The sequence below is a fragment of the Epinephelus fuscoguttatus genome, linkage group LG2 (genome assembly GCF_011397635.1).
Source record: "Epinephelus fuscoguttatus linkage group LG2, E.fuscoguttatus.final_Chr_v1".
Lineage (NCBI taxonomy): Eukaryota > Metazoa > Chordata > Actinopteri > Perciformes > Serranidae > Epinephelus > Epinephelus fuscoguttatus.
The window spans coordinates 36969703-36986289 of NC_064753.1; the positions used below are offsets into that span (position 1 = coordinate 36969703).

The 16587-nt window shown below is 41.8% G+C and overlaps 1 protein-coding gene across 1 annotated transcript in view; it reads right to left on the reverse strand.

Moving 5' to 3' along the window:
• Positions 1-2057: 2057 nt before the first annotated feature.
• pde8a (phosphodiesterase 8A) overlaps positions 2058-16587 on the reverse strand; it is a 64535-nt gene continuing 50005 nt past the window's right edge. Inside the window, exons 14-22 of the mRNA XM_049599196.1 lie at positions 15778-15942; positions 11294-11342; positions 11026-11161; positions 10722-10920; positions 8226-8443; positions 6915-7047; positions 4639-4803; positions 4366-4495; positions 2058-2774 (exon numbers count right to left, since the gene is read on the reverse strand). Of these exons, the coding sequence (XP_049455153.1) occupies positions 2668-2774; positions 4366-4495; positions 4639-4803; positions 6915-7047; positions 8226-8443; positions 10722-10920; positions 11026-11161; positions 11294-11342; positions 15778-15942 (1302 nt within the window). The 3' untranslated portion in view covers positions 2058-2667. The remainder of the gene's footprint in view (positions 2775-4365; positions 4496-4638; positions 4804-6914; positions 7048-8225; positions 8444-10721; positions 10921-11025; positions 11162-11293; positions 11343-15777; positions 15943-16587) is intronic.

Consider the following 16587-nt stretch of genomic DNA (forward strand, 5'->3'; position numbering starts at 1 on the left):
TTCCAGCATGTGTTTCCAGTTTTCCAGTACTTTCTCCAGCCAGCTCCGGCAGACTCACAGTTCAGAGTTCACCTTGTTCAAGTTTTTAGTCTATTTGATTTATTGACCACATTCTAATATATTATAGTGTGAATTATTGACTCTCCAGGAAAGAATTTGGCGGTTGAACGGCATCTTTAGTATCACAAAACCTTTAAAAGAAGAGGCTGCAGTGGATAGATGTGTCAACAAAGTGATCTAGACATGGGAGACCCTTTTTGTTTTTGTTTATAGCAACCCGTCTGCAACAAGAGCATCAGAAAAACAGTTTTTTAAATGTGAAACTGCTTTATTCAGTGTTTTTACTGATTTAAATCAATGGGTCTATTTGTTTCAGATCGAAAGAGAGCTCTGCAGATAATTCAGCTCCTGGTACAAACCTCTCAAACAAAGAAGGAATTATAACTGGAAGTTCATATTTGGCACATGGGAGAAGTTTCAGCTGGTTGTGGCCGCAATCCTCACCACTAGATAGCACCAAACCCAACACACTGCTCCTTTAAATAAATTAATAAGGCAATATTGTAGGCTAGAGAATGAGAGAAAAAAAGACGAGAAGAAAGATGCTGAATCAGGAAACAGACGGCAAACTTATAATTGACATTATTTTATTTTTCATTGAATAGTTTCTAAATTTTTTTTCTCCGTGCCTTCAGACCAAGATGTGAATCAGAAGGAACAAACAAATCCCCTGATTGAGTGTACAATTCTGTCATAAGAGAGAAACAAAGATAACCGTGGTCAATGCGTCTTATTAACCATCATTTGCTTAGCTGTTATGGCATTTATATACTGTTTAAAGAGGAAATATTTCTTAATAAGCAACAATCTTTCACATATATTAGTATCCTAATCTGAAACCAGCCTTGAACAAAAAGCTGTTCCCTGGGGCTGTGCATAAGGATGTTGGACAAGTGGCCAAAATTGAATGACGTTTGATCAAAAATCAATGCAAGCTGGCCTCTAGGAGACTGCTTAAAGACAGTGATAGACAACTCTGCGATCCACATCCTTTGTAACCATTTAGTTCTCTGTATACATGCTCTGTGTGACCGTCCGATTCACAGGTACTCAGATAGCTAGAATGGTTGATCTCATATGCTGCAAATCCAGTGTAAAATTCATTGTCTATAAAAATATTGAGATTTACTTGAACATAACCTTCTGACTATGTTATAATAAAAACTCCAGATGTCCGTTGCAGTTGCACAGTGGGATGTACTGTATAAATATTGTATAAAATAAGGCAGTCTTTTCAGTAGGATAAACCAGATACAAAAATTTCTGGGAGAAAAAATTTTCAAGTCCAAAATGTTTTCACATATTTCTGCTGTTGTCAAATGTCAAGCGGTTTACAGCATTAAACCAAGAGTAAGGGACTGTTGCAACAATGAATACACCCACGCGCCCACACCTACCACCCAAACACACTCACATGTACACACACACACACACACACACAAACACACATGCACGCACGCATGCACACACTCAAACTCCTGATGATCAACAATAACAGCTTATTCTACAATGCAACATCCCATCCCTGGACAAATCACTGAGACGTAGACATTTCTAATATTGTTTACAGTGCAATACAAAAGTGTTCATTCAAACTGGTACTGTACTTTTGATAAGAAAATAAAAATGTTTAATATGGTAATGCTTCATATGAATAATAATTGTGAATTTTTTTGAGAGCTATAGTAGTATTTGTCTTCATCAGCTTTGGCTTTTCTCTCTCTTGTTGTAATTTGTTCTTATTTATCAACTAATTCATTTATTAATCTTAATATAGAAAATATGGAACATCTAGGAAAAAATTAACATACCAAATCATCTGTAATTAGTTACCTATGATCATGATGTTGAGGTGTTTGTCTCTCAGCAGTGGCCTAAAGTAAGGATCCACTCCCTGACCCAAAAGGAAAGCATCTCCTCCCACATGTCTGTTCTGTTATGACAGCAATGTGTCAACTTGGATGTGTTTCTGAAGGACACATGAAAATATTGCTGACAAAAAAAAAAAAAAAAGCAGTGGAGTGTTCTTTCATGGTGTGGCCTCCAGGGGCAGAAGTAGCAGTCCTGCCTTGCTGCGAGCACAGGGATGGAGGTCAGAGGTGATTATATGACCTGACACCTTCATATGCAGGCCACACTTCCACCCACTCCTCCAGTGTCGCGCGCTCCTTCAGTAAACAAACAGTTTTTAGTCAAACAGCAACTTCACAGGCAGACAGGATTGCCCACGTGGTAATTAGGGGACGGATGCTTTGCCAGGAGGCCTGTAAGGACCCTCTCTCAGTCATGTCACTTGACCAGCTACACTGCGAATGCCCGAGAGGCACGAGAAGTTCATAAGGATGCTGTATGTCCACATCTGTTTGTCACAGTTCTCGTCTGACAGGGTTGTAAAGCCAGCAATATTGCTGCAGCAACTGCCCGTCAGGAAGTCCTTCTGTGGTTTCTGGATGGACGGACATGTGGACGCTCGGCGTGCTACAGAAGCAGGAGAGTGAAGGCGAGGAGGCCCTTTGGCTGGCTGGGCTGGCAGGGAGAGAGACGCCCCAGCATGAGAGAGGAGGGCTGCCCCGGGCTGCAGAGTCCCAGGGCCCAACACTGCAGCGCCTACTCTGGAGGCGGTCGCAGGCTGTGCAGCTTCCTCTCATCCAGGCCTTTCCAGTACTTGAAGTTGTTGTCCAAGTGCTGCATAAGATTCGGGAGGTCTGCAAAAGCTGGAGAGACAACAAAGGAAGATGGATCTCAAAATCAGATTTGCCAGTTTGGTTTTAATGATGGTGTGATGTGTTTTTCCAAATCAACACCACTATCTTATTCATATTTTTTGTAAGACTTTTTTTTGTGAATTTTTCTCTCTTAAACCTCAACTCAGGATATCTGCCAGTACCAAGCACACATTCCCAGTTCTCCCAAATTAAAAATCTGTATTCTTCACTGGTGTTGGATTAATTTTTATGTTAGGTAAGACACACTGCTGTGGCTGTTGGTAGCCCACAGTCATTTATAATTTAATATATTTTATAATGACACTGACAAAGAAACTGTATCTCATGTGGCTTGGTCACATCCTGGTCGATAACAGATCAGCTTGACAAGATCAGTATCCACACTGATGCTGGACTGGTGTATCGAATCAGTGCAATCATAACACTTCACACAAGTTTTCCCATTTCTTTAGAAGACTTCTAAACATTATACTCAGTTGTCTTCTTAAAGGTCTGATGTGTAGGATTTAGTGACATCTAGTGGCAAGGTAGCAGAACTGAAATTTCTCCTGTGTGCCAAGCATGTAGGGGTCTACAGCGGCTGATGTGAAAAGGCCTGTGACATAGGAGCATTCGTCCGGATTGCTCTGCAATTACATCTCCAAAATGCTAGTTAGCGTTTCTATGCCACTGTGTTAAGTTTCTGCGAAGTGCATTTAAGCTTGGTTGACTTAACTAACACACTAAAACACATATAAAACATCATCATATTGAACTGAAGTACAAAATGTAGCTCCATCACATCTCACAAGGATCACAGATAAAACAATCGTCTCCTGCTAGACATGTTTTCCCCACAAATACAACAGGCTAATGTTATTAGCATTAGCTTAAGACATTTCCTTTTCCATAAATTAGCCTAGCAGTTAGCTGACTTTCCTATACTCATACAAGGCCAGGATAAATCACACACAGGATTTAAAATGCTATTTTTATGTGGGCTCTATTGTCTTAACAATTTATTATTTCTTATCCCTGAAATAAAAGTAAATAAAAGCTTGTTTCCACTGAGGGAAATGGTTTTCAGCTTACAACAATAAACAGGAGGTCTGTGTCGCCACGATGTGTAGTTACATTTTGGGGAGGTACACCTTAAGGCCAGTGGTTCCCAACTGGTGGGTCACAGTACAAAAGTGGTTCTTGTGTCCAATCTGAATGGAACGCAAATGACCCGCAAATGTGTCATGTTTGTAAAAACACATTTTATTTTTGAAGTACAGTGAATTTCTGGCACAGAGCTTTAATTTTGAAGTACCGTTTCCGGCTGTAGAGTAAGTGACTCATGGACAGCTACTTGATCTTGAACTAATGACTACGGAGAAATTTGGACCCCGTGGCCGGACCAGTTGGCAACCACTGCCTTAGGTTATGGCGTTTTCTGTGGGGCTGGCTATGGTACAGTATCGCATCTATGCAGAGCCTAGGTACAGTGTTGATTCAACACAGATATATAAACCCTGCTTTAATCCTATTATCTAATTATGCAGATTTATAGCAGTGTATCTATCTCTGGTGTTTGCATCATGCTGTGCAGTCTTACCATCCCATGCATCAAACATGTCCGTAATGAAGTAGTCTATAAAGGAAATCTGGGACTTTGGGATGCTACAAGTGTTTCTGTCAAACACAGGCATAACCACTGGTAGACCTTGTCTCTTCTCCTCGTCCGTCTGTAACAGAGACGACAGCACATGTGATCATCACGCGCAGTAAATACATAAATTACAAAAAAAAAAAATCACAGTGCAGCTGCTCCCTGCTGGATTTATCTCCCCACACCATCAACGCTGTGTTGTTGTTTCTCTCTAATTACCTGTGCAAAATACTCCTCGGAGATGCGTCCGGCCCATTCTATACAGAGCTCCTGAGGCCTGCATGGATTGGAGATGTCTGCACACTTAATCAGCATCCGCTTGACAAGGATGCGATTCTCGGGGGATGTCAGAACACTTTTGACAGATTCCTCATCATTGTTTCCCTAAAAAAACAACAACAAATACAAACAAAAAACATAAAACAGAAGCAGACCCATTAGCACAAAGACAACTTAAGTTCTAGTACATATTAGTGGCTATAGACAGCTCCTTATAGCACACACAGCAGCTGAACAACTTTAAAAATAACTGTCTGTACATAAACCAAACCGGGGAGATGAAATATGGCTCTGGCAGCTGATGAAGGTTTTAGTTTCCTTTATGGAGAAGGCGAGTCTGTATTCAGAGCGTGCTCATTATGAGCTCCTACAGCACTTACATGTTAAAGAGTACGGCCTGGTTCGTGCAGTCACATGATTTGCAGACCCGCTGTATGTTTCAAGATTGAATTCACTGACAATGATGTTAAGCAGAACTACAGAAGGTCTATTCTGCCGAGCCGAGATGAGTGAGGACTCTGTTTTATTTGAGTCTCGAGGTTAACTGAATGAAAGTACGCTGAACCGTACAAAGACCAAAAGGCTTTTTTTATCGAGTAAACTTAAACTCCATCACAATTTATATCAAACACTTAAAGCTGGGGTAGGCAGCTTAATCCAGTAATAAGATTTGAGCATATTGTAATTCAAGTGGTCTGAGAGAAAACTACACCTCCTTTTGGCTCTGTTTTCAGGCTTTAGATAATCTAGGTTGTGACGGTAGACTTTGGCCAATCGCAGGTCATTTCAGAGAGAGGACGTTCCTATTTGCTGTTCTACAAATGTAGATTTGTGTGCACGTCCCTTCAGTGAAAGCCTGATGCTATGGTGAAGAGAGAGAGAAAGTTACTATTCCAGCATTGGCAACAACTGCCTACACTGCAAAGTAACCCAAGAAAGGAAGACGGACTTATCAAAAGAGAGTCTGGCAATAAATGAAATAAAATGTGGACACTGTTTCAGAGATGGAGAGAAAGTGCTGCTAATAGTTGCTTTAGCCTTTTGCTAACTAGTGCTGAAGACTCACGGCTGCGGCTTCGTAGTAATGTTTATGTAGCTAATGTACTCTAGAGCCTCAAATTACATCCCAACTCCCCGCTGCTACCGACCACCTCAACGGGAGGAGAGCAGGCGGCAGCTCCAGGGAGAGACCCCCAGTCAGCAGCCACAGCAACTTGAATCCAACCAGTACAAACCCCAGCTCCAGGGGACCAGACAGCCCAGACTCCCCGCCAGATCAGCTAACAGGTTGGACCTGGTGCTGCTGCTTGCCACCAACCCACTGTGACACCCAGCGCTGGGGTTTTTTGCTGGCCAAATTTGAGCCGACTAAAGGTCCGTCTCCCAAGCTGCTTCCTGCTCTCCTCCCTGAGAGGCAGTCTACAGTGGCAGGGAGCGAGGCGGAGGGACGGTTGGGTGGCTGGCTTGCCAATTCTTGTCTCTCTTGTGGTCTGATACAGAGAGAGCAGGGAAAGGAGGGGCTGAGTGGATGAGCTGTGTGCAGCTCTACAATGAAATAGGATTAAATAAATCAATGTATGGCGAACACTGGATTACTGAAGTGTGTGCATATGTCCGTGGTCATCAGGTGGGAGGGGCATAGGACAGAGAGGGGGTTTATTTTCAAATTCTGCCATCTTTTTGCCTTTTCCACATTTATGCCGACCCCAGCTTTAAATGTTTAATCTGTACAAACTAACAAATTCTTACAGCAGTTACACTCAGTGTGACAAGTCAGAGAAAAATCAGCATTGAATCAATTACTTGGATCATCCCTGCCTTTAAAGGGCAAGACAACTTTTAAATGTCTGTGTTGAGCATTCCACACACAGACGAGAAAAATGGTACCAAGTTGTAAAATTCTCTCCCCACAAAGATATCTGAGCCCAGGCAACAACAGGCCACAAGTCCCCCCGAACCAGTATCATCATCTCTCAGGCTCTTTAAACTATTGTTGCTCGCATACTGTTGGACCGAGTACGATTCTGCGACAGTGTGTGACAGAATGAGATTACAATAGCTGTGTTTATCTAGTGTCTGAGTGCTCCTGTGTGTCCTTCCTGCTCTGCCACACAACACTGATCTATTAGAATAAACGCTAAAATTAGAAGTACTATTTCTACTCAGATACAAAATATAAAAACATTTTTGAAAGCATTTTTTTTTTAAATTCTCACCCCATTCTCCTCCAGAGCAGCCAGTGGCTTGTTGATGCTGTTGACAAATTTGTTGACATGTTCAAAGTGTTTGGTCATCTCAGTTGCGAGCACCATGTCAACGATGGCCTGTCGTAGTGTTCGATATTCATTCCTAGAGAGAGAGCCGGACAGAATCAGATGAAGGGTGAGATGACAGTGTGGTAAATAGCATGGAAACCCATGTGAACAGTTTTCCCCTTCTGACTGCAGTGACAGTGGCGATGAATGGATGCTTTGTTCACCTTCCCCCTCTGAGGGGACCAGCACATGTGAGCTATTCTGCTTTGGGACTCAAATCAAATTACAACCCCGCTGCTGTCAACACACACACAGTATTGCTTTCATCGGCACATATGCAGCCTTAGCTTGTCCACTTATGATACTTCAGGTGACGTCTGTATCACAAACACTTCTTTATAAGAATTTCAATAAATAAAATGTGACTTTTCTCAATCATATATAATGAGGATTATCATATTGTTTCAAATGATTTCATTATTTGTCAATCACTTAATTATTATTACACTGATACTGCTGTTATTTCAGATATATTTATTGTCACTGTGACATTTACACCAGTGGTTCCCAACTGGTGGGTCATAGTCCAAAGGTGGGTCCTGGGTCCACTCCTAATGGACCACAAGTGACTTGCAAATGTGTCAAGTTTGTAAAAAACACACTGTATTTTTGAAGTATCGACATCACAGAGGATCACATTTAACAGGAAAATTAAATTAAAACACACAAACTCTCACACAAATCATGCAGTATGATCAGAATCTCATTTGTCCAGTTGTATGCTCAGAACTTCCCAAACACATGCATTATTGCCAAGAACATTACCATATAAAAACACCTTTGCATAAACAGCGCACATGCGCGACTCCTCCTTGTGTGAGGATGTTGATGTGGAAGTGTTTTGAATAGTAAATGTATGTGTTTGGGAAGTACTGAGCATTCAACTGGAAAAATGAGACTTGTAAATATATATACAGGAGTTGTGTGAGAGTTTGTAAACGGACCCCTATGACTTCAATTAATTCAGAATTTTTTTCAGTTTTTGGATTTTTTGTTCAAGGTGGAGGCATGTGAAAATGATGTCTTTGTATTGACAGGTAATCTAAGACATGTAGCGACATATTTCTACACTCACTTGACTTCAACCGTTTAGGAGAAGGGCTAAGTTTAGTTTTGTGATTGATGACCTATGAACAGCCAAAGCATGTACAGAAAATGGCAACTTTAATTTTTTGGTGAGTCAACCCAATGCTTGTGTAGTAAATCACCTACCTCTCAATGTTTTTGAAGATGTTGCACTTATCATCTCTTGTGGTGATCTGGAAGGCCAGTGCTGCGTGGTGGCTCTCTAGCACAGCCGTGTCATTGTAGAGGATGGCCAGCTCGCTTCCTGCGTTGCACAGGAAACTATTGGTGCGCCCTGGGTGGTCCACGTCGTGCACAGTAGCAGCAATCAGTGCAGCCACCTCATCAATAGGATCCAAACTTTGCTGTTGGGGCAGATTGAACAGATTGATAGGCATTAAAAGGAAAAGTCTGGTATACTGTCACCTTGGTCTATCTCACAAGATATGTCACATCACACCATTGACAGAGCTGCGACATGCACCCAGTTTAGCCAGCAGTTGAGAGGTAATATTGGCTTTAATATTAACAGAACATATATGATCATATTTATGCTTTTTGGGTAGTTTTTCATCACGTGTCAAAGGAAGTACAGTGTACAGATCATCAAAAAATTTCCTCATTTCCACTTTAATTTGCAACATAACAGACCTGCTAACCTGTCTGCAGAGTTCCAGGGATTCATTAACCTTGAGTGATGTAACTTCACAGTTCACTGGCTAAGCCAATGAAAGATCGCTCCACTGACAGCAGAAATAGACGGTTTGGTAATCAGCTTAGCCAGTGCACGGCCTCAAACAGCCACTGAGCCACTGACACACTTGGGCCAAAACCATGACTCTCTTGGATAAGGTAGGATCAGACGGGACACCTGACACTCGAGACTGAGCGGAGAGCTGCTCCTCATAGTAGTAAAATCTAGATACTGTAGGTGTGTGGGCCCAGAGCCAAAGCAGGGGTGAACAGAGGGATAGCAGCCTGTAACACATGCTAATGCTTACATTAATACGCTGACTTTCAGCAATGTATTGAAGTATACAGCCATGTAGTTTAACATCTTCTCATTACCTAACCGGTGCTGCCATCTTGTTTCTCTCTTAAATCAAACATACACAGAACATTTCAGTATTTTGGACAAATTTTTGTATGTAGCATTGACTTTGACATAACAGTTGTTAATAGTGCTCCATGGGCAGAGTTCAAGGCAAAAGTTCACGGGGATGTGTCCCCTATGCAGTGGTGGTGTAAGAGAGTTGCGATGGGCCCCAGCGCACGCTATTATGACTGGCCCTAGTCCATGCTTTTGTGGATAACATCAACATATATATTACCCAGCATCATTGCCTATCTGTATATGACATAAAGTACCAAAGAAAATTCTAAGTATTAATTAATTCAACAATTTTAATAGTTTGTTATAATTTATTTGGAATAAGCATATAATTTTATTATAGAAACTGCTGACTATTTACTAAGTATTAATTAATTCAACAATTTTAATAGTTTGTTATAATTTATTTGGAATAAGCATATAATTTTATTATAGAAACTGCTGACTATTTAACAAGAAAACACATAATGAAGGTAGGTTTGCCTTTTGTAAGGGCATATATAGCAAATGGCACTTTTTTTTAATTTAATGAGAGTTCTTCTTTGAACACAGGCATATTTTCAAAGTGGTAGTCACTCATTAGGGCCCACTCTCCACCTGACACATCATTGAAGGGCCCACTCTCTATGGGTCCCCCACCTCATGGGCCCTAGTGCAACCACACTGCCTGCACTGTCTATAGTTACGCCCCTGCCCCTATATCCCACTCAAACTCTACGCCTGTGGCACACTGACCCCACTGTAAAAACTGCAACAGCGAAGCGTTCAGTGCCACTTTTGCTGTATTTCATTATAAATACACAAATAAGTGGTTCGAGACGAAGTTCAAAAGCCTCTGTGACAAAAGCAAAACAACGTTTTCATCATTATCGATTAATTTGTCAATAATTTTCTCAATTAATGAATTAACTGAAAATAAAAAATACAAAAACATGACAATCACACCCATGGTAAAGAATAAATCTCTTCTCAAAACATTTTTCTTCCTGAAAGCTGTTGGAAGGTTTGATACATTTCTATTTTTACTGTAATGATTCCAATTCATTTGATCTTATTAATTTTATTATCTGCTTCATTTCCTCTGTGCCCACGTCCCTCGCCTTAATTCTTGTTTTATCTGCCTTGTCTGTTTTTTGTATGACTGTGTAACATTGCTAGGAAAGTGATACATGAATAAAGTTTAATATTATTACTATTACATTGACATTTGAAATTGCTTGTTTTGTCCAAAAAATACTCCAAAACCAAAATGCATTTATTTAGTACCACAAGGGAAGGTGGTAAATGCACACATTTCAAAATCTGGAACCAACCATTCTTGGCATTTCTGTTTGAAAACTAATCAATTAATCAGTTATCAAAATAGTTGCCAATGAATTTTCTGTCCACCAGCTAATTAAGAAACCACATCCTTAGCCTAAACTATGGACCAGCAGCAACATCCTGAAAGGAAAACGTGGTATTTTTGCAAGTTTGGCAAGTATTTTAAAATAGTATGCTTTGTTATTAACTGTTAGTGTTCGTTAATTCACCTTGACCCTCTCCTTGCAGAGGAAATACGCCGTTGCGTGCAGGACATCAGCTGCATGAGAAGAGTTGTGGTAGGAGTTACTGGAGTGGTAGTTAGCTTCAATCACTTGTAGCCAGGAGCGCAAAGTGGCCTCAGGGCAGTTTAGGAACTCACAGACCCCAAATCGGGAGAAGATCTTCATGCCCAAGTAGGTCAAAGGCCTGCGGGAGGATTTAGCATGGTCGTTTAACACAAACTCTCACCCCAAGCTCTCAAAAAGTTTGACACAGTTCCTCTGGTAGCCCTTAACTCTGTTGCTGCCTCACCGTTTCATGGTTGCAGCCTCCAAATTGATAATGTCAAAGTCCCAAGATTCCTCGTTCTCCATGGTCTGGGCGATACGAGGGGGGATGTCATTTAAAGACAGAGGAGTTGTCAGGTGGCTGGGGATATGGTGGGGCTCTGTGTGCAAAGCAAGACACAAGACAGAAGACGTTCAGATAAACAGAGCTGGAAAATTAAATAGAACTAAAAGGCAGCACAGCACTTTGTGTCCGAGTCAGAGTCCCTCCTGTATGCTTTGTGTAAACTTACGTTTTGTGGCAAGGATGTACTCATTTCCTGACAATCTACGTGTACCATCCTGTGAACAAGAAAAAACAGAACCAGTGTCAGGGAGTAAGGTAAAAAATAAAAAAATAAAAACCTGACTGCATCATTAATTCTTTCTGAACAGCCACATGAGGAGTACAGCTCAGTGTTTGGAGCACCAGTGTCACGTGTCTTAAAAAAATGCAAGGACCTTCGAAATAAATTTGTATGGTAATTATTTGGCTCCTTTGAGACATTTACTCCGACATCAGATCTGATATAAAAGTCATCTGTGCTAAATTAAGCAGCTGGGAACACAGACAGAGACATCAGTTCGGACTTTAGAGTGAAGGAAGTTGGGTGAGAACAGTCATGTTACTGTGACTTGTTCATCATGTGTGACAAATATCACAGATGTTTCACTGATCCACTAAACAAAACAAATGACATCCAGATGAAGCTAAAGGTCAGGAGATAAGAAACACAGTTATTGAACACCTCAGAGCACCAGGAGGACAGATTCTGTGTGATTACATTAGTCATTTAATCATTTCAGGTTTTTTAAAAAAACATTTCTGTGTAGCTAATGACAGCCTAAAACTCTTTAAAGCTAGGGTAAGTTCATTTTTTCTGCAGAATGCTTTTTGTATGGTGAAAAACTCAATAAATAAACTGATAAAGCGGGAGTAAGCAGTACAATTTTGGCTTCATTTGGCAAAAATACCATCGTAACCTCGGAGCATATTCTAATTCAAGTGGTCTGAGAAAAACTAGACTAGGCCATGATGGGAAACTTTGGTTCATCAAAGGTCATTTCACAGAGAGGGCATTCCCACTGGCTGTTTTACCAATGCAGATGCGTGTTCACATCCCTTTGGTGAATGTCTGATTCAATGGCAGAGAATCATGCAGAGAAAGTTGCTATTCCAGCATTGGTAACAACTGCGTACACCGCAAAACAACCCAAAAATAGGAAGATGAACTTATCAAAATGAGAGTCTGGCAACAAAATAAAACATGTCAGTATCGGCAAAACGTTTGCGAGATAGAGAGATAATGTAGCTAACGTTAGCAAGAGCCTAAAATCACAGTGTGTCCTCCACCTCACTCCCCACCACCACAAATCATCTCATTGGAAGGAGAACAGGCAGCAGCTCTGGAGCCTGACCTCCAGTCAGTGGCTGCAGCAGCGTGAATCCAGCCAGCGCAAATCTTAGCGCCAGACAACCGGAGAGCCCAGACTCCCTGCTAGATCAGCAAACTTTCTGTTGCTGCTGTTACACTGGTTAGACCTGGTGATGCTGCTGGCCACCAGCCTGCTGTGACACCTGGTGTTGGAGGGTTTGTGCTGGCCAAATATGAGCCACCACAACTGCCGACTGAAGGTTCATCTCCTGAGCTGCTGCCTGCTCTCCTACCGGGGAAGCAGTTCACAGAGGCGGGGAGCGAGGTGTAGGGACTGTGGGGTGGCTAGCTCGCTAATTCTTGCGTCAATTGTGGTCTCATAAGGTGCAGGAGGAGGGTGTATTTTTAAATTCTGCCTTTTCCAGATTCCTGCCTACCCCAGCTCTACTCATGACTAAAATCACAATAGCTCGATTGTTTTGTTTTTTTTTCCAGCAAAAAGGACAGCTATGATCTGTGTTTATCATGTGTCAGTGTGATTTAATGACAGAGAAACAGAGCTCGATTTTGTTGCTGCATTTTTCAAAGTTGCAGAAGGACATGCATTTGCACTGAGGCAAGAGTGTAACATACAGTATAATAAATAAGAGGAAACAAAGTCATGGATGTCCCAGCTTTTCCATATTAACACTGTTATGAGTGGTCTTTCATCTGTGGCTATGACACAATATTTTGGAGGCTATGTTATGTTGACACCTCATATCATTCCCCCCACTAGCACACAGAGGGAGTGAAGGGATGAGGCAGCCAAGCTGAGCTTAATAATGAAACCAATATGCAGTTTAGAAAATGATTACCATATTTATGAACTGTAATAGTTGTGTCAGAAATGACACTGTGATAATTGATGTACACATGTCAGATAATCCACAGTAAATTATTCCATTATGACATTTGTCTTCCTCTGGGCAGTGCTGCATGCTGTGATAGTAAATGGGGCTTATCAGTGGGGTAACACTTCATCACCCAAATAATCAAACACAGCTTCTCAGTGGTTAGAAGTATAATGAGCCGGCTCTTCTGGGTCTGTGATTTGAATCTGCTGTGGATAATAAACTGTACGTTAAGAACCGGTACAGTGAAGGTTGATCAAACTGTTTTTAGCCACACCAGCGGTATGGTTGACCAACTGAATATCCAGACATAAACATTTTAGGAACTATGAGATGGATTGCCATGAAGTTTTGTACGGACATTCATGGTCCCCAGAGGTTGAATGACAACAGTGATCCCCTGATGTTTCATTAGCACCACCACAAGGCTGACATCTGTGTTTTTGAGTGAAATGTCCCAACACTGGATTGAATCAGGTACAGACATTCATGTTCCTCACGGGGTGAATTACTTTGTTGACCTTTTAACTCCTATCTCCAGCACCCTCTGACTTAAATACTTAATGTTTATGACCAAATACCTGCAACACTACAGACATCCTCCTCTGCCTCGATCGAATGGTTGTTGGGGAAAGAAATCTGCATGGGTTATCTCTAGGGTAACTAAGTCGGCCACAGGGCGTTGAGTGCACTACAACTGGCAGCTTTGTGTGTCCACCAAAGCTATTTTTTTTTCCTGTCACAGGGCTTGACAATAACACTTGCCCAGGGCAAGTAACTCTCTGTTCATCTGTTTGAGACATCCTTCCCCACGTGCTGGGCAGGTTTTGGGGGTAGCATCAGGAGCTCAGGCACAATGCATCCTTGCACAGCTGTTCTTGAATTGCCTCTATGTTCAAGACGTAAAATTCAGAAAAGCTTCTCTGTCAATACAGCATGCACTGACGAACTTATTGCTACAATCGACCACATTTACCATCTACACTGACTAGATGTGGCAAATTTCTCTTTTAAAAGGACCAAATACAACCCCTTTGCCCCTTGTGTCTCACTTTGCATCCAGATTATGTGCTGTTTAACTAGCAAAAGTGGAGCTGGACACACCCTAAATGTGGTTTGTGACACGCACTTTAGATCATGCCCGGTCATCGTATCAATACGGTCCTTAGTCTTGTTTAATGTTTGCAGCAATCACTGCAATAGTTTTGTTTTCATTACAGTTTATTAAGAAAAATAAATATTGTTTAAATGTGTCTCTCAAAGAATAACTGTGACAAGAAGGCACAATGAAATCAAATGTAATGCTGTGCAGTATAATACTGTGTCCTCAGGCTACAGTATGTCATGAAAATGTTAAAACATGAATATAAAATATCGTGAGCATTAAGGCTTCCACTTCCCTCAAAAGCAGTTTTACTACTTGACTTGGCAGCCACGCAAATGACAGGCCTACATTGCCTAGTCACTCTGATGGAAGATATACTGTACATATTTTGGGCGTTAGTGAGTCCATGGGTGTGTGTCGCACAGTGAAATGTTTACTTCACAAGTGAAAAAGGAAGAGGAGACTGGCTCATCTTTGACCCCAGCATTGTCTCATGGTAGCGCTGCCTCTGTACACACTGGTTATTTTAAGACTTTCTCCCCAGAAAGATGACAGCTCTTCTCTTAACGGCGACTGGGTCTGCTGAGTTCAGACCCAGCACACCTCACCACAACAAACACATATGCAACCAGGCACCTCATAAACCAGTATGATCACACATAAACAACCGTCTGAACCCGAACTGACGCCTCATGGTTTTCTGGTTTCATCAGCCTTTATCACTTATGCAGAACAAATCTTTCTCTGGAAGGACTGTGTGTATCTTCCTCTGTGTATCCAGAGTGTACATGTATAAGTAAAGCCATGCTTATTCATCTGATCCAAAGAACAGGATGTTTCCAGGCCTGTGGAATCGAGAGGAAGAGGTTCATGTGAGTGTGACTGTGTGCATGTGTGCAGAGAGAGAGAGAGAGAGAGAGGGGGGGGGGGGGGGGGGGCAGAGAGGGCGGGGTGGGCTTTCCTCTCCAGCCTACAGGAGCACAAAGGACAATCTAACACTTCCTCTGGGGTTGTTGCCAAGACTGCCAACTTGGCACTCTTACTTCTGTGCTTCACCACTGCTGTCTGTTAATCTCTCTCTCTGTCTCTCCCTCCCTACCCCAAATATGAACACAAATTCTCACAAAAACAAACATCCACACACACCTGCACACTCTCTGTTTCTTTCATTTAACACACAATGAGCTTTCATTGTGAATGCCTCATGGACATCATGTAGACATGCGTGTTATCACTGTGGAATTCCACAAATGCTCTGACGTGTCTTATCATATGGGAGTCGATTCACTCGTAGCGGAAGGAAGCTGTTTGGGTGTTTCAGACTTTTTGAAGGACTCTTGTGCTCTACGGGGCCTGCTGCTTACCGTCATCAGCCCCCCCACGAGGTCATTCGTATGGGGGTCTTCATCCTTGGTGCCCAACTGTGGGGAGTAGAGCTCAGTCGTCCTCAGGATCTCCAGTACCCGATCCAAGGCCTCTGCCACAGGCATAGGACTGCTTTCCTGCGCCGCGTTGATAATGTTGATTACCTGCATGACAAAATAAGTAGGTTATATTTATTTGTGAAGCACTTTTCAAAAACTAACAGCAATAAAAGCCAGTTGAAAACACATCATGTTTAATAAAAGACCAGAATAAAAAAGGCAAATAAAAAAAGACGATTCAGGTAAAATCAAGTAAAATCAGGTTAAGTTTCAAATAGATAAGTATTCAGCTGCTTTATTCAGGTTATTCCAACGCCTCTGGGATCTGACTGGAAAGGCTCTGTGCCCTGTAGGCTTATAAGGGCCTAAAAGGTCACAAATATAGCAAGGGCCATACAATGAAGGGCCCTGAAATTCATCAATAAGATGTTAAAAATCAATCCTGAAACATACTGGGAGCCAGTGTAAAGAGATTGAAATAAGTGTGATGTGCTCAGAAGTCTTAATTCTGCTCATTCACTTTCTTGCTGAGGGTTAGGTGACATCTCTGGTCCTCTTACAGAGTGAAAAGTATGCAGAGGCTTAGAGTGGCATATAATGATGCCATGAGGCTGTTGCTCCGTGTTCCTAGGCGGCACAGTGCCAGCCAGTTATTTGTGTCCTCTAATGTACCAACGTGTCAGGCACTGTTACGAAAGTTAATGTTTAATTTTATGTGTCGACTGGATTTGTCAGAAAATAGCATTATTA